Source organism: Orbicella faveolata, unplaced genomic scaffold (assembly GCF_042242905.1).
Source record: "Orbicella faveolata isolate gen_17 unplaced genomic scaffold, um_ofav_v1 contig_26, whole genome shotgun sequence".
NCBI classification, from domain to species: domain Eukaryota; kingdom Metazoa; phylum Cnidaria; class Anthozoa; order Scleractinia; family Merulinidae; genus Orbicella; species Orbicella faveolata.
The window spans coordinates 19,539,533-19,560,000 of NW_028301554.1; the positions used below are offsets into that span (position 1 = coordinate 19,539,533).

General features: G+C 38.9%; 5 protein-coding genes across 9 annotated transcripts in view; 4 read left to right on the forward strand and 1 right to left on the reverse strand.

The window, feature by feature from the left end:
- Positions 1–3,441: 3,441 nt before the first annotated feature.
- On the reverse strand, positions 3,442–5,978 carry LOC110066641 (apoptosis regulator Bcl-2-like). The gene is made up of 2 exons (XM_020773868.2): positions 5,434–5,978; positions 3,442–4,206 (listed from the first exon to the last, which is right to left on the reverse strand). The coding sequence occupies exons 1-2, from the start codon at positions 5,887–5,889 to the stop codon at positions 4,084–4,086; spliced, it is 579 nt and encodes a 192-aa protein (XP_020629527.1). The 5' UTR covers positions 5,890–5,978; the 3' UTR covers positions 3,442–4,083.
- Positions 5,979–9,662: 3,684 nt separating this feature from the next.
- On the forward strand, positions 9,663–12,863 carry LOC110066640 (beta-1,3-galactosyltransferase 4-like). The gene is made up of 2 exons (XM_020773867.2): positions 9,663–11,352; positions 11,792–12,863. The coding sequence occupies exons 1-2, from the start codon at positions 10,366–10,368 to the stop codon at positions 12,092–12,094; spliced, it is 1,290 nt and encodes a 429-aa protein (XP_020629526.2). The 5' UTR covers positions 9,663–10,365; the 3' UTR covers positions 12,095–12,863.
- A 209-nt stretch (positions 12,864–13,072) lies between these two features.
- On the forward strand, positions 13,073–19,270 carry LOC110066643 (uncharacterized). Its single transcript, XM_020773871.2, has 3 exons — positions 13,073–13,216; positions 16,861–16,969; positions 18,192–19,270. Exons 1-3 carry the CDS (start codon positions 13,210–13,212, stop codon positions 18,265–18,267), a joined length of 192 nt encoding a protein of 63 aa, XP_020629530.1. The 5' UTR covers positions 13,073–13,209; the 3' UTR covers positions 18,268–19,270.
- Positions 19,271–20,093: 823 nt separating this feature from the next.
- The window catches only part of LOC110066732 (large ribosomal subunit protein uL24m-like), a 22,738-nt gene continuing 22,363 nt past the window's right edge, over positions 20,094–20,468 (forward strand). For all 5 annotated transcript variants that reach the window (XM_089295408.1, XM_089295410.1, XM_089295409.1 and 2 more), the window contains exon 1: positions 20,094–20,411. In XM_089295408.1, the coding sequence (XP_089151534.1) occupies positions 20,109–20,411 (303 nt within the window). In that variant the 5' untranslated portion in view covers positions 20,094–20,108. The remainder of the gene's footprint in view (positions 20,412–20,468) is intronic.
- Positions 20,418–20,468, forward strand: part of LOC110066642 (uncharacterized) — an 8,808-nt gene continuing 8,757 nt past the window's right edge. Inside the window, exon 1 of the mRNA XM_089295413.1 lies at positions 20,418–20,468. This exon is cut by the window's right edge and continues 8,757 nt beyond it. The gene's annotated coding sequence lies outside the window, so the exon portion shown is untranslated.

Sequence of the window (20,468 nt, forward strand, 5' to 3'; positions counted from 1 at the left end):
AATTATTTTGAGGCCAGTTGACGTTGAAAAAACTCGTGCCGTGTTTCCGGCCCCGTCTGGTTGCAGCGTGATCAAGACAACTACATAATTCACCAGTGCGCACTAATGTTGTTTCGTGTAAATATTTTTTTTTTTTCTCTAGTATATCTCTACAGATTTCTGACTTGAACACTGCTACTAACAGCTTCGTTAATGCAGAATATACAATACTTGACGATTTAATGGTCACGATGTGAAAACAGCTTACAAATCTTGTTGCATTGCATTCCAGTTACTGTCAAATTGCAACACGATCCACACACTTTTCAAATTCACAGCGCTATTCGTCTCATGCAAATAAATTTTCTTCTCTACGAAATCTCCACAGATTTCCAAGGTTTATACCCCATATGAAAGCTAACTGAATGCAGATTCCGGGGTACGTCACGATTTAAAGGTCGAGATGCGTTTAATGGCCTAAAAGTCATGCCGAATCTCAAACCGTCTCAAACCACGAACCACACGCTAGTTTTCAATTATTTTATCAAGCATATCTCCACAGATTTCTACGTTCATTGCGTCAGTTAAAAGTTAAGTGAATACATATTCCTAAGACAATTAGGATAAGGTGGTCAAGATGCACTGCGGAACACGTCAACTGGCCAAGATTCGGTATTTACTGCGTGGAAGCATCGCATCCAGAACTGACAGGCAGCCCCTAAATTGACAAGAATATTTCTCCTTCCAGATTATCCCGTTATGACAGCTTTCTCCCTGTTTTTATAATAGCATGGGCTATTCATTGCAGTCAAATTCCCCACTAGTCGACACTATTTTGAATTTGCCGAATTCAAACTTCCGCCTGAACTTTTCAAGTTTCGATCGAAACGTCGCACATGCGCAGTTCGTGACATTGTCTCTTTAACTCTGGTAACAGGTTGCACTGCAGTACAATATTGTTTAATTCATTCACGATTAGTGTCAAGGCCTTTGATGAAAGCTAGAATTTAGCCTCTTCCAGACATTCAGTTACTAACTGAACGCCTGGAAGAGGCCAGGTAGAATTGAAACAAACAGTACATATTATAAACACGCAGGAAGCTACGTTTTGCTCCGCACTGTACAATGTTTGCGTCCTACTCATAATATAATTTATGTTTTGCAATCTCGTTTACGGCGTTATTTTGTGCCACTTAAGCACGAAGAGGGTTAGACGTAAACTCGTTTCATGATCCTGGAATACATTCATATAGATATTTCTTTTCCTGTCTCCAATTGAAATATGTTAAATAATTCAAGATCGTTCTTGTATGCCACTGTAACACCTACTGATATTTAAATCCAGTCTGTTCCAGTTACGAGTGAGCCACTACAACTGCGCCTGTTGATTGGCTGGTTGATTGAGCTTGGGGTTACGAGTGAGTGAGTGACTCATTTGCATACCAACCTCCACTACACACATCAGCTCAGGTACCAGCAAGTAAAAAATTGCTAGTGGCGTCATTTAGCGTGTCCTGCAAAAGACCAATCAAATGTGAGAATAATTGGACATATTTTATAATTGTAAATAGAAGATTCAAATCACGAGGGAAGGGGGGGGGGGGGGGGCTTAACAGGGGTTTTACTGCATTGGGCGATCACACCACTGATGTTGTGAATTGAAGTCGGTACATGGATCGAGAAACGGGGAGCTGCAAAGGCCCACGAACATGTAAGGTACTGAGACATTCATCCTTCGGGAATCTCCGGAGAATAGCCGAGGGCAACGGAAATGCCATTTCAAAATTAAAGCCATCGAGACCCTGATTAATAAATTCAACAGTCTAAACGATGTTTTTTCGGCTCATATTGAAAGATTACGAGTACAGTTTGCTCATGAGCATGATGAGATCGCGGTGCATCACGAGTCCAGAGCGTGTTTTTGAACTTTCCGAGTTTGGAGATGACTTGGTAAACATGTTTATGCAAATATGACAGTTTGGAATCGCTCCACTGTGTGGTGCTGAAAAGGAATCAGATTGTTTTCTTTCCTAGTCACGTTTGTTTTGTTCTGAGCACGTTTTCGTGACCCTTGGCACGCAATAGGTGCGAAAAACTATTCACGAGACAAGCCGATACGAAACGTGACTATGTTCTCCTGGCAAAGGTTGTTTTGACGGAGGATTGGTAAGTTTCCCTGCTCCTAACAAAAGGGATAAGTCGACGTTCCTGATTCGTATAAAATCGCCGCTTTCCTTATTCCTAGACAATTCCTGTTTCACGCAAGAATAATCTTAGGTATGTGTGAAGTCTTCGTGCTCTCAAGACCGACGATATACGCGGTTAACTATAATATTCAAGAGGTTGAGAAGGACAAGGAAAAAGAGAGCGAACAAGTAGTTTTAATGATCAGTTTTCTATTTTGGTGGCACTAAATAAAAGAGGTTTCATAACAAATTACCAAATGTACAAAGTACAGAAAGTACAAAGTACCAAAAGGTGTTAGCCACACTCAACTGAACAAGATACTAGTTGTTCCATAATAATGTAAAAATAAGAATGAGGAACAGTTGCCAGGAAATGGCACTGTACTTCGTCAAAGAGTGACATGGCAGTATTCACTCTCTACGTGCCGTTATATTTGCATCGGCCTGGACCGACGAGTGACCCGATTAGGATAGGAAAAGTATTTCATCCATAGATACCAAAAGCCTTCACCAATTTAAGGTTACATAACTTGTAGTGAAAGGTTGGCAGTAAGGTTATATCCTACTTCTACATTTCAATGCAAAATCACATGGGCAACCGATGACGAACCAGACACCATCGTCAATATTGTTAGGCTGTCAAAAAAGAATTTGGCAACGAGAATGACAATAGAGACCCTTTGATAAATGGCCTCAACCCTTTCGTCCTAACATACCGTACCATAACATTCTAGTCTGCTCAAAGATCATCGTCGAAGGCGAACAGCAGTCGTGCAAACGCGAGAAGGGGAAAGGAGTGGCTAAATTCTGTTCGGCTGCGAGTTCCTTCTCGCGTATCAAAATAGAAATGGTTGTGGGCACATATCCATTACGATAATGAAGTGTAAAGATCAGTGAATTGGACGCTTCCAGGGATGCGTAGTATACCGTTGTTGAAAACAAACACTTTCCTTCCCTCACGATCAGTACTCAGCTCTCCTTGTTTTTCATTCATCTCAGTTCTCAAATCGTTATAGGAAGTATGACTTCTGGGAATTCATCAAGCCCACGAGCAAATTAAAACCATTCATTGAAAAACGTGCTTTTTACAATGAGAAGAAAGCAGTATTTTTGAGACTGCTGCGAAAATACATGCTACCAGATGTGCACAGAGCATTTATGTGTTTGTCAACTCTTGGTTCTCAACCCAAGATCAGACATTTGACATTTCTGACTACAAGGACTGGTTGTTTTGAGTAAGGAAGTATGTTTTTTCCCAATCAAAAGAAACATAACGTTTTTAAAATGATATTCCATTTACATGGTACTCTTTATTTTATCTGTAAGATAAAAGGTAAAATCACTCAATTCTAATATTTTGGCAAAGGAAAATACGATTATAAATAAATTCTAGCTATTCTTTTAAATGAAACACATACTAACTGAGGATGTCTACAAAGTGAACGTCCATAATCCAACGGTTCACTCCTTGTTGTCCACTACAATAATATATTTACGAATCATTTTAGATAACCATTAATGTTATAAAAATTGTCTTAGCATCTTTCTCCCACGAAACACACCGTTCTGTCTGTCAACATGCAGGCTGATTAAATCAGACCCTTTGTCGTGATATTCTTGCTTCAGGTCAACATATTTCTGTTTATTTCTGTCCCTTGCAGTTTGACTGCAGAATCTGCTCCAACACAGACCGTTTCCACGATAACAATCTTGGCTGTTTTCTGTATCTACAACTTTCATCGACAATGTTTAGCTAACAGAGTATGGTCATAGCTCTGTTACAAATGATGTAGCTTTCTTGTGACCAAAATATATCACCACTGCCTTTGTTATCTGAGTGTTTCTCATAATGAACTAAACATCACTTTCCTCTACTGGGATGCCATGGGTTAAAAGTACAAGCAGTTGCTCATTGATTCTAACTCTTTACATACAATACTGCAGCAAGGGTTCCAAGTCCAAGCGTTGTGTACAAAATGCCATTCCACCAACCCTTTTCCCTCTCATCTTGGAGGTCTTTGAATTGTTCATAAAATGCATCCTAAACACAGAGAAGAAATATTTCAAAGGTTAGAAAACAATAAATGAACTATAAACTATTGTTGTCAAGGTTTAAGGCAGGCATAGACGCATTTCTAAGAAACATTTAGCGCTGACCCAGGGAGCAAGAAAAAAAACCTGCATCTTATCACGCATGCATGATCATGCTACTTAAAATTGTTTCTGTAGGTAAACCTTGCACTCCAAAGACCAAGGAAACTGAATATGTTACAAGCAAATGTTTCGGTTTACATATTGCTAGGTGTAAAGAATGCTTTTAGCAATCCGAGGTTTTCCCTCTTGGGAATAAAACGAACATGCTTTCTAAAGCATTTATTTCCTTCTAAGAAACAATTGACATAGTTCGCATGGCCCAATACAAAAATCTACTTAGGAAAATATGCGAAATATGGAACACCCAAGGAAAGAAATTCAAAAGAGCCGCTTCTGACAACGAAGTTCGATATGTATTCTGAATAAAAAGTACTGAGTTTTCTGCTCGCAAGAATCATCTAGACTGATACAAGAAACACTCAACATTATGATCTGCACGGCCTAAAAACGTGATCATCAGCGGAAGGGTGTTCTCATGTGATCTAAACGATCCCACCATTTTTGGTCAAAAACGCATCTTGTCTCGGGCAGGCCGCTATCAGTTAAATATTCTATTGCCATTCAATTTCACTTATCATCCAAAAAATCTTACTACTAAAAAAATGGTAAAAGGCATATAGATTATGAATATTCACATCCCCTTCAGTTAAGTTTACACATCTGCACGTAATCGTTTTCCGTGCGAAAACGGAATTTATACCACACGAACATGGCTGAAATGCCCTCGCGTAATCGCCTTTTGACAATGAGATATATCCTGTAGAATTTCCCAGAGTGATTCTAAACCCAGAATGACTAAATTGCTAAGACTTCCACCAAACAGCTGCCCTCATAAATTATTCACATTGTTTTCAGTTTATAATTTTGCGCCCTTCATTGAAACTTCCCGTGGGAAAAACCGAAATTTTCCGGCTCCTTCTTCCCGTTTATCAATTCCAAATCCTTCTCATTAGCTATATTAAGGCCTCATGGTGAAAAAGAAAGAAAAAACAGCCTCTATGTGCGATTTTTTCTTTCATTCATGTTTGATAATCAGAAGTGTGTTCATGTGGCAACTAGTAGGTTTCACATAACGTAAAATTACGCGAATAAATTAAGGAAACTTTCTGCTCACCCATCCTCCTGCTTTTCTTATCCATTCGGTAAAGGTTCTTTGGCAAACATACTCCGAAAGCCACCTCACCACGTCGTCGACAATATCGATCTCTTGCCGGCTGCAGAACGAAGCGACTTCGGCCGCGAAGCAGTACAAAACTACAATCCGGCCCCAGTTGATACCTGTGCTGAAAATTTCATCGGCAACAGTTCTAAAAGTGATTTCGGCCGTTGAAGCCCTGATGTCGAGCTTGTTACACATATTTTTCAGTAACGCTTCGTGCCTTGTTTCAATTTCGCTGCCAATCTTCCGGAGAGTAGCAGCAACTTTTGTATTCGCCCTGTACGCTTCCTTTCCCAGTTTGTTGAAATAAATATAATCGCCTACCAAGTCGTGAGCGATTTTTTCTTCTTGGGTTTTCATTCTTCGGCTCACAGATATGTTTGGAGTATGAGGAGCTTCTGCCGGTGCCATTTAAAAACGTTTCAATGAATGTACGATAAAAATCCTTTGGTCGTTACGAAATAGCTCTCTCGTCTCAGATGTGTTCCACGACAAAGACGCGATCCGTTTTATCAGTTCTCAAGGGAAGCATAGATGCAACGACCTGATTGGTCGATAAATTTAGAATGGCATCACTGAAATAACCCGTTGCTAACGACATAGAGGGACATTGCATTAGTCCCGAGGGCTTGACGTATATGGCATTGTTTTCCGTCACGTACGAATAGGTATCCAGAAAAATCGATAAACGTTTCAGAAAACGACTGAAACCCAAACCAGGCTCTACACTGTAACAAATTTCGTGTTTTTTCTGCAATTAGCACTATGTTTTAAATGGTGTTTAATTTAAGTGCAATTTCTAGAAATGAAGGATGATTGATTAAAATTCTGAGAAACGTTCTACCACCATCCGGTATCGTCAGTATTTTAATCTGGATTGTTTTGAATCATCTGCAGCGAAGCGTTGCGGAAACCCGAAGTTTCCTACCACTCTAGCTCTGCTTTCCGATCCTGTCTAGAGCGCGACCTAGTAGGCAGATCAGCAAACAAACTTTCCTTCGTTCGTGAGAAGATGGGGGCGAGGTAACCGGAGGCGAAGTTGTCGAAAAGTCATAATCATAAATAACCGTGTTATCTTTCCATGACAATCGTACCGTAGATCTAATTTATTCCCTTTACAGTAATACCGGCGATCGCGGGTCCGGTCTGAAACATTCCAGGCGAAAGAAAGAAAAAAGAAAGCTAGGGCCCCAAGGGAAGAAGAAAACAGCTCAGGCCTGATCTAGATTGCAGGTTGCAATGCGAATAACAAGGGCAAGCTTGCTGTTTATTTTGCATGCAACTTGTCAAGTCTTGCATCATTCCGTGCATGTAATGCCTGTGTAAACACAATAATACATTCATATGCAGATTACATAAGTAATATTGGAAATGTGGCTGAGCTGACTGAGAATGCTCGAAGAGCGAAATATATATCGAACGCATGCGATTTTACACTTTTCGTTTTTTGTTTTTTGCTTTTTTATCGTTTTGAAGTTATTTTAAGTTTGTCGAGCGTGTCAGTATAAAAGACTTGATGTCTTTTCTTCTCGTTTAGCACTGGGTTCACTAGGGAAATTGCAACAAAATTCATTTTCAATAGCAATCTTTTACATATAGTCGCCTTAAAAATGAATAGTTGTGATTTTTAGATATTAATGCTTAAGCGCCCTCAAACTTTAAGGAGACAGGCGCTGTACAAATATTTTATTATCATTATTTATTATTAGAAAACCGAATCCTGTATTAATATTGTCCAGTTTCATCTCCAAGAGCGTTTCAGACCGGACGTATAAGCACAGTCTCAGCTGACAAATGTTTCGGTTTCTACATGTATTGTTTGAAGATTTGATTTAAAAAAAAAAAAATTAATACCGAGGCGTCTCCGGTCAAGTACATACATTATTAATTTGATATGAACGTCATTTCGCTTATGACGACAACCGCTGCCGACTGCTTGACTATTTATAGTTGTGGTACGCAAATCGTGCTCAATACTTCGCAATATTTGAGAATTGATAGAGATTTCTTTAATACCTCAAATGACGTACGGTCTTGAGACAGGTGCAGAGCCCCTAAAATATCCTACAGTGGTAATATTTCGGTTTCCCAGGAGATTGTAATTATCTGTATTTGTCGAGGTGGAAATCAAAGAAGTGGCTTTTTATTCGTGAAAATATATTACACTTTCTGTATTTTTTTTATTTTCTAGCATGACGTTGAGACTTCAAGTATAGTACCCAAGATATGCGGTTTAGATTTTTTTATTGAAGTTTCGACGACCTGTGAATCTGCAAGATCAGTATTTTTATCCGAGTTGTGTGTCTTTACGGCTACGGTTACGAAAAAATATCAGAAAAAATAATAACGAACCTTGTGTGTATATAGTATGATCAGTACAATTCAAGCGGTTAGTCAAGTTCATTGTATCTATAGGCGAACAAAGCTTTGAATTAGAAAGTGGATAGTTTGACTGAAAAATATGATGTAACATAGTGTCTGTCGTAGCCGGCAGGCCGATATAGTCAATACGTTTGTTGCTAGGAAAACACTAGAAAACCACATTAACAAAGCTAGAAAATTAAAGTAATGAGACGCACAAGCTGATCATGAGGAAACAGAGATGCCGACACGAAATTTTACTGTGTGATTTTGTCAGCAATATTGACAACAAGCAAGTAAATACACATGAAAAGAAGTAAAATTCTTCATAACATTCCAAAAAAACTACGAATGAATTGTTCCGAAACCAAGAATAAACGTTTTGATTTTAGAGTTTAATTAACGGATTTCAACGATTTTTGTGTGGCTTATATTATATTTTGTATACCACGCACGTTGACAATGGCCATTGCCTGCGTCGCAGACGCCACATATATACCGCGGTTTGCTACATGAAGCTTATTTACAGGAAAATTTTCGTCTGCAACGCAGGCTAGTTGCAAACGGCGCTGATATTTGTGCACTAACTAAACTAGGGTAAACCACCAGGGACATTGTTCTTGGTATTATGAGATTGTCCCCTTACTTTCTTTCGCAATTAAAATTCTTGTCTGACTTATTACGAGTAAGAGGCTTTTGCTCTTTCCCTTAGAGACCTTAGAAAACCGAGATAAGGAAACGACTTTCCAGGACGGAGTCTGCCGGAGTGCATATGTTTCATAACAGTCTACTAGTGCTTGCTATTTTAACTTGTTACTCAGCTGAAAAATATTTCACCCTTTAAACCCAGATGCCAATATACAATTCTCAAATTTTTCAATTTCCTTTATTTTAATGTCTTCCAAGCACCGGAGATGCCAATCTCTGTTACCTTTAAGAGTCAAAATAGTCTCTTGAACCGTTACGTTCACTGAAAAGGAATTTGCCCGTTTAAAATTGTGATTTCTAGTCAAATAAATCAGACACGGGTACAGTTTCCGGAAAATTCGGTAAGGAAATTATGGAGTACTCTCCAGTCTTTCCGGTTTAATAGAACGGAGCAGCGATTCCTCGTGGACCACTGTACGCTTACATTATTCACATACATTATCAATATTTCTATATTTGGAGGTTTATTTGAGATAACACACCAGTGATCGAACGACCATGATGTCTTCTTCGTCAAAAAGTGTTCGAGTTGACTTGATCAATCAAGTTTGTTTAATGCAAAAATTTTAATGATACTGACAGCAAACTGACCGAAAGAAGAGGGTTTCGTCCTTACAGCGAGGTCAATTGTAATGGAAGAAACTAGCTCTGTCTTCAATTAGAGAAGTCAAATAAACCAGTTTGTTGATGTACCCGGCGCTAGTCGGCCTGCGTTGCAGGCATAAACAGGAAGGACAGGAAGGGATATACCCCCGGGGTATACCCCGTCTTTCCTTCAGCGTCTTTCAATTCCGCACTACGTCCCAGTCTCCTCCGTTTTGCGCCTGCTTCGCACGCGATCCTGAGTCTGGGAACAAACCTGCTCTGTGTCGACACTCGTACCATTGCCTTTCTTCAGTTGGCCGGTGAGTTTGGCAGACCTCAGGCTTCACCTTCATACAACGGTCACCAAAATCTGTTTTTCCTTTAGATGACAAGTGCACTTCATTCCAAATGAGATTTCAGTGAGTCAAAATAATATCACCATCCCGGAATTGAACAGCGACTTGTCCTATTCTATGATAAAAGTTCACAGTTTCTATCGACTTTATAGTTGGTCTGCTCTCAATCTTAATCGGAAACTTTTTCTGAGTATCAGATTTGAACTAGACTGCTCACAGGCCTCTATTTTCTCGTATTTTTATTCATCTTTGAACGCGCGGGTAGAAACAAAATACGGTAGAGTTGACGGGGTAGTGGGTGGGGACCTGATAAGTTTGACTCGCTTTGCTCGCTCCGCCGCCCCCACCCCCACGCGCTTCGCGCTCGCGCTCGCATCGCTCGCTTTTTCCTTCGCGTGCGTTGAAAAATCGAGAGGTTGTGAACAGTCCAGAATAGAGCATAATGGCGAGACTTGCTGAGTCTCGAGTGCATGATAATCACTGAGTGAAGAGGAAAAACTGGCTTAACTTGGACAACTATAGTAATATGTTTATTAAGCACAAGTCGATTCAACTAAAATAAGATCTTCAGTAACACGCGCCTCAGGTACTTTATAGGATACGTGAAGAATATTTAGATCAACAAAGAACTAAAGAGTAACCTTATTTTGAAATCTTCTAGTTTCTCTTTACTTTGACAACATTCCTGTCGAGGAGAGTCAAGTTCCCAGGGCATCCGAATTTAATGCTCTTTGTGCAGCACTCAGTCCCTTTGATAATTCTAATTAATATGAGTTTGCTCTCTTTTCGGTAACGTTTCAATCCTCGTTGAGCCAGCACACAATACGTATATTCCTCAAAAGCAAGCGAAGGATCGATTGCCAATGCTTCGTTCCTTATGAAAGCCCACAGAAATCTATACAAACAGGTGCAGAAGAGAAAGGAACTTGCTACGAGGCTTGCATTGATTACATCACCAGACATTATGCGCTGGCGAAGCGGCAGACAATTTCTTATTGGCGTGGCGTCATTCATTTTTGGTTGTATTTTGACTCTTTTTCTTTGTTCGTCCAATGAGTCAACGTTGGACTTACCGAGTTCCGCACCGAATCAAGCGATAAAATATGCAGAAGAAGATTCGAAACAAATTCGCGAGGAGCCTATTAAGGAAATGAGTACCGTGCAAATCGACACGAATTCGCCGACCACAACATCTTTTCCAAAACCTACCTTGCCTCCATATCCGCCTGTATCAAATGGGAAACCGATTGTGCTGACTCCTTTCAACTGCAATGAAGACGCATTTCTCATTATAATCGTAGTTTCTTCAAGCAGGAATTTCGAAGCGCGCAAATCTATACGCTCTTCCTGGGGGAAAAGCATCTCGGAAGTGCGGCGCTTCAATTCGAACTCCACGCGCGAATCTTTTCAAGTGTTTTTCGTGGTAGGAGGCGACGAAGTCAACGACGAAAGAGTCGAAAAAGAAGCGGAACAGTACGGAGATATTTTGCGCGGAAACTTTATGGACACTTACGTTCAAAATGAGCTGCACACAGTCAAGACTCTCTTGGGGCTGAAATGGGCCACCTCGATTTGTAACCCAAAGTACATCTTAAAAGTCAACTCGGATTCATTTGTTAACGTCCATGAGACGATTAAATGGCTGTATTCACTAGGAGGCAACAGCGAGGCTGACTTCAAGCCTAAAGAAGGCTTATACACAGGTTACTGTCATCGCGGGGTAAGGCCGGTCAGAAACCCGCTAAGTGCTTATTTCATCTCGGAGGAGCAATGGTCAGACAATACTCTACCACAATACGTGTCAGGTGTAGGGATTGTGCTTTCGCCTGATGTTGCCGAAAAGATGGTGAAACATGCTCTGAAGGTAATATAATTAGAAAATTTAAACCTTTGTGTTGCGTAAAATTAAATTTATCACTTCAGATTTTGCTAATTAACATTATTTGGACTTCCCAGTATCCCCGTAGCTTTGGAACTGTCTTTAGATACATATTGACAGATACTCCGTGGTTGAAACAAAGCACTTGCGCGCAAATCTCGCCTGTGAAGTAGCCGCTATTAAAAAGCGGGATTGTAATCAGGACGCAAACTTTAAAGTGCAACAGAACCAGCACCCTTGTACCCGAGCCCTCGGCCTGTTTGCGCTAGACTTGTTCAACTATGCGTTGCAAATTCATATGCATTGGTAAACGCCATGGTAAGCGCACAATATGCAGACGTATTAATTAAGCATAGTACAGTAACTTATATTTAATAGAAAACACTTAACATTATTATTAACTTGTCCTATTTGCACATTATAGATGAAACTAATTCACATCGATGATGTTTTTCTTGGAGCTATGGCAAAAGATCTTGGTACGGGATTGATTGACGAAAGTTCTCGTTTCGACATCGCTTACACCACGATGCTCACCGAGTGCGAAGATCTTCATTTTTGTGTCCTTGGTGGCGTTCCCGCAAAGGACATGTTTTATCTAAGTCAGAATGTGGGACATCTGAGAGAACTTTGCCCTGATGAAGAACCTAAAAAAGACTTACCTTTAAATTTAATGTATCTACAAGGCACACAAACTACAAATCAGCCTTTTCCCCCAGAAATTTAGGTTTTTACGTCGCGCAAATGATTTGACATTTTAACTTTTATATTTAACCCTACTCAGAACCACGTTTAGTGCTTGTTGCTATAAAATGACAATATTCGACCAACAAAAAATAAAGAACGTAGTGGCGTGGCTCGACCATCGCTCCCCCCGGGGGAGTACTCTACAAAGTTTTATACGGAAGTACTCTACAAAGTTTTAACCCCTCCTTACCCTTTTGTATACCATTTTGACACAAAGCGACGCCTTTCGCATATCTTTTGTTGGAAAAAGGTACTCCTTTCAGATACCTACTTAACCCTTTTAAACTTTTTCTCGCCTATTTTCATGTAGTGCTAATAAATCAAATGATACAGCCATAAGGTGCTCTTCCTCAACTTGAGAAATTCGTACTTTTTTTTTTGTACAGCTAAAGCCTGAAAAAGGCACCCCTTTCGGGGGTAGTCACCCAGTTATAGAGTTTAGGCCTTTAAAAGGGAGGACCTCCAGTTCCCGAGCCATGCGTGCTTTGTATGCTGCGGTAGTTTTAAATAGCATGTATTTCCTCTCTAGAGCCTTTATTCTTTGTGATAAGCGGCAAAGACAAGATACGGAAAATACACCTTGATAAGAGCTAACTTGTAGCCCTCCTTAAAAATGGAATGCTTTATAAAAAAAATCATTACAAGTTGTAAAGAAGACAAAACAAGCTAATTAGAGGGATATTACAGAAATCCAGATTAACTGATGTGTGTTTATTTAAAATAAATAAAGGAATAAATAAAGATCACAAGGTCGCTCATGCTCAAAGAAAGAAAGAAAGAAAGAAAGAAAGAAAGAAAGAAAGAAAGAAAGAAAGAAAGAAAGAAAGAAAGAAAGAAAGAAAGAAAGAAAGAAAGAAAGAAAGAGAAAGAAAGAAAGAAAGAAAGAAAGAAAGAAAGAAAGAAAGAAAGAAAGAATGATTGAACTCGGGTAGCAAGGGTTCACGGGAGACTTTAACTCGCTGAAAGGCTTGGTTCCTAAGTTCGAAACAACGAAACAGTGTGATCAGTGTGATTTTCGTGTTTTCCAGTGTGTGCAACTTTTGCACGGGTTATTTTCCTCAAGATTTGCTTTCCTCATCTCGGACTCTTCACAGAATGACTCGTAAGTACTTCATCTAACTATCTCACAATTTTTGTGTAGAGAAGTGTTTGCCATTGTGCGATTTTAGTGGAATCTTTCGTATACATGTTCATAAGCGAGACATCTAATTTTTTTGAGACAGTGATCGTGTCATGTTTCTTTTGGCCGCTACCCTTTATCAATCGCTGGTCGATTCAGTAAAAGCGCTAGGTTGATAGACATTAAATGACTGTTCTGTTTCTTCTAAGAAGCGGCATTGAACACAAGTGCAAGATTTTGCTAATCTCGATTTAAACAGTCTTCCTGAATGTACACATGTATGACAAAGTTTTTTTGTAAAACGACTATTACAATAATAAAGCTTGTTCACTTTGAAAGTCACAGCAATCCGAACTTAACTTTAATGATAAACATAGCCGATGGTTATTTTCTTTTTCTTCGATGTTTCAAAAGCGCTAAAATGAATAGTTTAAATAATTAATCGTGGAGGAATCGCGGAGTTAAGCTAAACGTGCCAAATTAAGAGGTCAACAGTAAATTATTGTTTAGCCGCTTGCTCAACATTAGACACAAGGTTTGTTCATCTCGTTATTTGAAATCTACATGGGGTGGCATTAAGCACTTAATGACTGGCCCCAAGGGAAACAGTGAGTTTTGTCTCCCTGAGACCCTCAATGTTCCCCAAGGCAAAGCCGAGGGGAACGTTGAGGTCGAGGGGAAACAAAACTCACAGTTTCCCACAGGACCAGTCATTAAGAAAGACAACTGCGAAGAAATCATTTGCTTGACACTGGCTGGCTCTCAGATTTGCCGCAGTTTCAAGAAGCATGAGCTGATCATGTGTGAGTCGAAAGGTCAAGTTGTTGTTTCCCTAGGGAGTTAACGAGTTGTGTTCATCCTACGGAGTTAGTGAGTTTTGACCCACAACACATGGCATGTTCTTCTCCAATTGCAAAATGTATTTGAGTTGGAAGGTATAGCAAAATCCTTTATTACTCCTCTCTTCAATATCAGGGTTACCCATTCTTCTCTTTCCTCATTTCAAGTTGTAAGCCGTAGACAATTCTTGATTTCCTTCTCCTATTATAATCATCTGTAGCATGGTTACAGACTAACTTGAATACCCAATGGTTCATTTGGCACATAGCACCAAGCTGACTTTGTCACAATCATCTTTTATCCAACAAGGGCAAATGGAATAAGATTGTTTCATTGAATTCTTCAATCGACAATTGAGTTCCTTATTTTTTGGTATTTCTCTGTTTTGAGCAAATAGAGATCATTGCTAGTAAGTCTTGCAAGTTGTTTGGAATTTGGATGTCTCCTGTTTATGGTGTTTACTCAGATACCCCATAAATAAAGTACCTAGTTACTAGTGGTGGGCTGATGATCGATTATAATCGAAAGTTGATCGAAAAGTTCAAGCAACGCGACAATCGCTTATGCTTTTTTCATAATCAATGGTTGCGGAAAAATTAAAAATTTATTGGGGACAAATAAAAGTATTAAAATCAGTGAAAATGTACGTTTAATATCTTGGTGTGAGTTGTCTTTTTTCGTGGACTCCTAACTTCTAAGTCATAACAGCAGATATAATCTAAGATTGAATGTGTTCACCTGTACGTACCCTGCGTGCTGTGTTGTTGTCACTTCAAATACACCACACTTATTTGAAAGATGTGGCATGCTAAGTTGCTTTGTATTTTGTAGACAACTGGAGCAAAACATAAATTACAAGCTCGCTGTTTCGCGTTTGTAGTGTCACTACTATCACTAGCGAAAGAAAGGTAATAAGAAACAACATCGCTGCGAAATGTCGCCTCAAATTAATTCCCAGGGTCCTCTCTCAGACCTGCCTCGCTTACATGTTGCTGACAAGTCCAACATGGTGGCTGAAATGGCTGAGTGGGAGATCCATCGTTATCCTGGAAATGCCAGGTCAAAAGTGTGGAAATATTTTGGTTTTTATCAAGTGAAGGAAGGGCCCAAAACAAAAGAAAACTTGGATATGACAAAGGTAATCTGTAGGCTCTGCAGAAAGCAATACACTAACAAAGGTTTGTGGCACGTTTGTTTTGTTGATTTCGTGTCAGTCTCATGGAATGCTTATTGGTAGATTTTTCCGATTATAGTCAATGATCGATCGGTTGGGGCAATCCGATTATTTCCTACGATTGATTGTGAAATCTCAACCGATTCCCTGCACTACTAGTTACAATTTTGTACTAACACATCAGTGAACTATTAATTGGATGTTACCAAAATTATCAGTTAGTTACCCATTGATGTAAGTATGATGAATGCTGTATTTTAAGTCAAAACACTGAGAAACACCTGCAATCCTCAGCCTGATTTCATGTCAATACTTTAACCCAGGATGTCAGTGTTTTAGAAATTCCAATGCTAATAGTTGTTCCAGTTGCATTTTGGTCCATTATAACAATGACAGTAATTGTTGTTATTAATTTAAAAAGGACTCCAAAAGGTACCAAAATTATCTCTTTTTCTGGGGATGTGTGGAATTAAGTTTAAGAGTACTGTGATGACTGTGTTAGAGACTGCTTTGCTTGCATGTTAACTGTGGACAATTAATACTGATAGTACATCATAAGTGGTACCAAAATACCAATATAATTTTGAGTGCCCTGAGGTAAAACATGCATACGTGCATCTTTGTCAATACTATAATGGTAGTTAACTCCTTCAGTAACTGAGCTTCAGATGAACTGGATTATATAGAGGCCCATGGCCCACAACTTTTTGGTTAATTAAGATGGCACATATATATCCATCGTTATGAAAACAGCAAAAGAAAGATTAACTGTTTGAATTAACAAAATGATTTAGGCTGATAGGGCTCACTAATAGGTATAAATAGAGATGCATTCAAGGACAATAATGGGAAATCTTATGGAGCTAGACAATTAAAAAGAAAAAAAATGTAGCACTGAGTCAGAAAGAAAGATCTTGCCAAACCAAAATTACAGAGTGTCATCACACATAGTGTCAAGAATAGGCCCTTTTCAGCTAAGCCATCACGTAACCTACTTTTCATAAAATTATGGGCTATAACTTTAAAAATACCAGAAATGGAAAAAGCATGTCAAAAATATCAAAATGGCCAAGTTTAAGGTCCCCATCATGAAAGAATGAGACTTACTTACAGTCTGAATTTTTGAAAAAAATAAGAAGATTTGTATGGAAAAAGTTGTTGGAGAGCAAGGCCTTGCTCTCCAGCAACATTTTCCATACAAATCTTCTAAATTTTCCGAAAATTCAAACTGTTGTATAAACTTACTCTTTAATTCCAGGGGCCTCAAACTTGGCTATTTTGGTATTTTCGATGCGCTCTTTCCATTTCTGGCATTCTTTAAGTTATAGCCCATAATAGGAAAACTTTGGTCACGTGACCCCAGCTGCAAAGGGCCTATTACCTTGTCTACCTCGTTTTCTGTCAATCAATTTAAACAGTTAACGGTTGTGGATTCTAAACATGACAGACATTGACATTGAAGATACTGTTGTCCTGCATAGGAAGAGAAATTACTGGTAAAAAACACAGGATGAAATCATGATTTTGTTTTTGGCAAACTGAAAATATAGCAGGAGTTTAATATACATTGTGTCTGCAAAATATGAAACTTTTTCCATTAACTTCTTGTCAGGTGGAAACCAGCGTGAGTTGGCTCGTGCAAAAAATCTGAAGAAACAACAAGAACAGGCAAAGAAGAAAGGAGGTGAAAGTGGAGTAGCACTGAAGGAAAGAAAAGAAAGGTGTGAAAAATTTTATCAAAGAATCCCAAGGCCAAATATCAGGCTCACACACAAACAGCACACAAAAATTGCTCTGAAGACATGCAGCCAAATGATTTCTGAAACTGCTATATAGGCACAAAACATTTTGAAGAGATCATGGACTTCAGATTGTGAAGTAATTAGAAGAAAAACTGACCTCATGGATTGGACTTTCATCATTATGCTGTACTGTATAACAAATTGTTCAATATAATGACTGGTCCCTTTGAAATACTTAGTTTCATTTCCAATGAATTTTGATTGTCTAATATTAATTGAGTATTGCGTTAGCAGGTGTTTCATAAATGTGTTCGATAGGGAACAATAAATTATTGTTTTTCACAAACAGGCAAAACTTTTTTTAAGTAAACGTCTTTATAAGAAGCACTTTCCCCCATATAGTGAAACTAGGCAGGCAAACTGGCCTCACATCTGGCCAATTACCTTGCTGCCTACAGTACTTAAGGAAAGCCCTTTGCTAAAAGATGAATATATTTGCCATCATAGTTGAACCACGACTAGCTTGTTGTATAGAGCTAATCCAGAAGCTAATCAGAATCCAATTTTAGTATGTTAGTGGCTTATAATAATTCCTGCCATAAACAAATTGAACTATAACTTTCAACCCCTCAGGAAAAATTAGTAATTTTGCCTTTACTACACAGCAGAACACACCCAAAGGTTGAGTCATGGGCACGTTGGTCAGCCAGGTCCTCTTATTAGGAAAAAATAATAGGGACAGTGTACCCCTGACCAAATGCAGTGGCACCACCTTTGGGGTTTTAAGGTTGATATATAAACAACAGAATGAAAGATAAAACAGATAATGTTATTTATACAATAAAATAAACCTTTTGCGAAAGTGCTAGTGGCAAAGCTGACTGTGGAATGTCGCAAGTTTCTCAACCATCTTTTGTTTTACAAATGTACTAACCATGAGCCTTTGTGTACTAAGCTAGTACCCAGTTCTCTGTTCCGTGTCGGCAAAATATTAATTTATGTCAATACTGATTATCACAAATTACAAGTTATGAAACTTAAATTTCACTAATAAAATACTGAGAAGCCTCTTTAGTATCTTTCCACAGGCTTAAGTAGATTTAAATACAAACCATCCTTCCAATCCATTCTCCAACTTAGACCACAAAGCTTATCATTTTTCTGACTCTCACTAAGGTATTGTTTCTCTTATTCTGTTTAGGGATGCAGCTATGATGAGGGAAAAACAGAAAAAAGCTGCAGAAAAACAAGCTGCTGAAGGAGGCGCAAAGAAATAACCTTAACTTACATTAATTTTGTTTTCTGGATTTTCCAACCGAAGAGAACTTTTGGTACTTGTACATTCTTCATTTGTATGAATCTTGTGAAACACAACTGCACACTGAGCTCTCTCATGGATAAATCATGCCTTTTGGACAATTGCAGCAGTAGAAGACTTCATTCCATGTGCTAAATTCTGTTGTTTATTGTGTAGTAACAGTATTTACTCTGTACTGGGAGTGGTTTCAGATAATCTAAGTGGGTGATGTACACCCTTTTATGTTGCAGGAACTGAAGAAGGGGGAAAATAAGTAGTATTGACACTGCAATAAAATTTAAGAGACCAGGGATGTGCACTAGAGGAACCTGGGTGCCACAGGAGACAAACTTTGGGTGACTGGAAAAACTTACTTTTTTCACATAAGCTTAAGTGCTGGGCACCCGGGATTTCATGGTCTCTTTCGGTTCCTCATAGTTTTTCTTAGACCCCGGCCTTGGAGATTCAGAAAATGCAAACACAAGGGACACTTTGCTTGTATCCAGTTTTTCATATCCAATAACTTTGCATTATAATAATGACTGTTAAAAAAAAGTGTGTAATTATGTAGATTATGAAATGTGGATAAAAGGTTGACTTGAAAGTGTTCTTTTAAGTTGCAAAATGTGCCAAACAATTTTTCAGTAACAGAACTTTGAAAATTATAATTTGAGCAATGGTTAATAGTCTAACACCAACCTGCTTGGTTTTCCTTCGTTTGTGAGTTTCACTTAGGGTTCAATTTTAGGAAAATGTTCTTCAGTACTTTCCTCCTTTCCCCTTTCTGTTGTTGCCTGCCTATAGGTCAATCCAGAAAAAAAAGAGACATTGGAGTACAATATTAATCTTTCTTATAATGCTATAATTCAATATTTTGTACACGTAATGTGTATGTAAAGACAATGTTGCAGATCAGTTGTTAATGTACATCTTTTCATCAGTAGAAGTTGAATAAATAGTACATATAGAAGGTACAGTGTAAACATGTGGCCTTTATTTATGAAGTAGAAAACATTTTCTGTTCTTCTATCTAGTTTAAGGAATATGGGTGGAAGAAATGCTGTGGGAACATGAGCTGCAGTTAAATGTTTCCACAGCTTTTCAGGAGTTCTCCAAAACTTTGATGAGTGTTGTTATAACTTGATGAAACATAGAGAAAATGTTTTCTATTTATTTTAGAAAACACCATGAGAATAAAAAAGGAAAATCACCTGGTTGTTTTGATAATTATACCCTATGAGCAGAGGTCCCTTCGATAGGAAGATTGAAGGGACCTCTGCTCACAGGGTACAACTTTTGAAATGCTCAACTGAAAGTTCTGGTCATTTCTCATACAACAGTTTGATTGTGTGACAACAGTGTGTAACATGGGCTGGGTGATAAGCTCTCCTTAACTCACTGCTGTGTTTTTACTAGTTAGGGTATAGAGAGATTGAGACTGAGTTTTTAGATGTCCCTCTTAGGTCTTCATAGTCGAAGCTGCGATGACTGCTCCTGGCACTAATAGATTTTTAACTAAAATATTCACTAATTTGGTTCAAGGGAATCGAGGCTTGTTTTTGTCCCAGAAAATGCACTGGTTGATAACTAAGACTGTTTGACTAGAGCAACTTAAGAATCTTAACAGATTTAAAACGGAACTAAAATTCTGGCTGGAAGTGGCATTCGCACGTTTTGTCAAGGCAGAGGGACTTGAACAGAAAATTCTCCCTTGAGGGTCCGTAGGTGCCATAATGGAGCAGTTTTATGTAGAGATCAATCGGATGTTATTTTCAGGCGAAATCAAGCTTTGATTTAGTTATAGTCCAAGTCAATCAAACCATGTGTCTCCAGAGCCACCTTTTCTTGAATTCGTTTCATTCCCCCACCGGCCGTCTAAGAGGGATAGGCAGCCCTGGGCATGGGGACGAGTGCAATTCTATCGTCCCCAGGGTCTTCTCAGTAGTGTCTTTCAAAATGGCGACGAATTTTAAAGAGGCGGTTCGTAAGGTGCCCCGGCCTTCCAAGCTTTGGAACCCGTTCGGTTTTGGTGTTATGCCACGCCGTTTTCCTCGTCCACGTCGTGGAAGCAAGCGCCAACCAATAGTGCCGTTGAAAGAATGGAAAATAATACGAGGAGACACGGTAAGTAATAACTTAATAGAAGACCTTCATTGGTGATCATGGATAAGTCCATGAGTT

Coding starts and splice junctions, on each gene's coding strand:
- LOC110066641 (XM_020773868.2), bottom strand. CDS start 5,889: ATGGCACCGGCAGAAGCTCCTCATACTCCAAACATATCTGTGAGCCGA. Junction 4,207..5,433: donor TAAGAAAAGCAGGAGGATGG/GTGAGCAGAAAG, acceptor CTCTGTGTTTAG/GATGCATTTTATGAACAATT.
- LOC110066640 (XM_020773867.2), top strand. CDS start 10,366: ATGAAAGCCCACAGAAATCTATACAAACAGGTGCAGAAGAGAAAGGAA. Junction 11,353..11,791: donor TGGTGAAACATGCTCTGAAG/GTAATATAATTA, acceptor TGCACATTATAG/ATGAAACTAATTCACATCGA.
- LOC110066643 (XM_020773871.2), top strand. Junction 16,970..18,191: donor CTGAAGGAAAGAAAAGAAAG/GTGTGAAAAATT, acceptor TATTCTGTTTAG/GGATGCAGCTATGATGAGGG.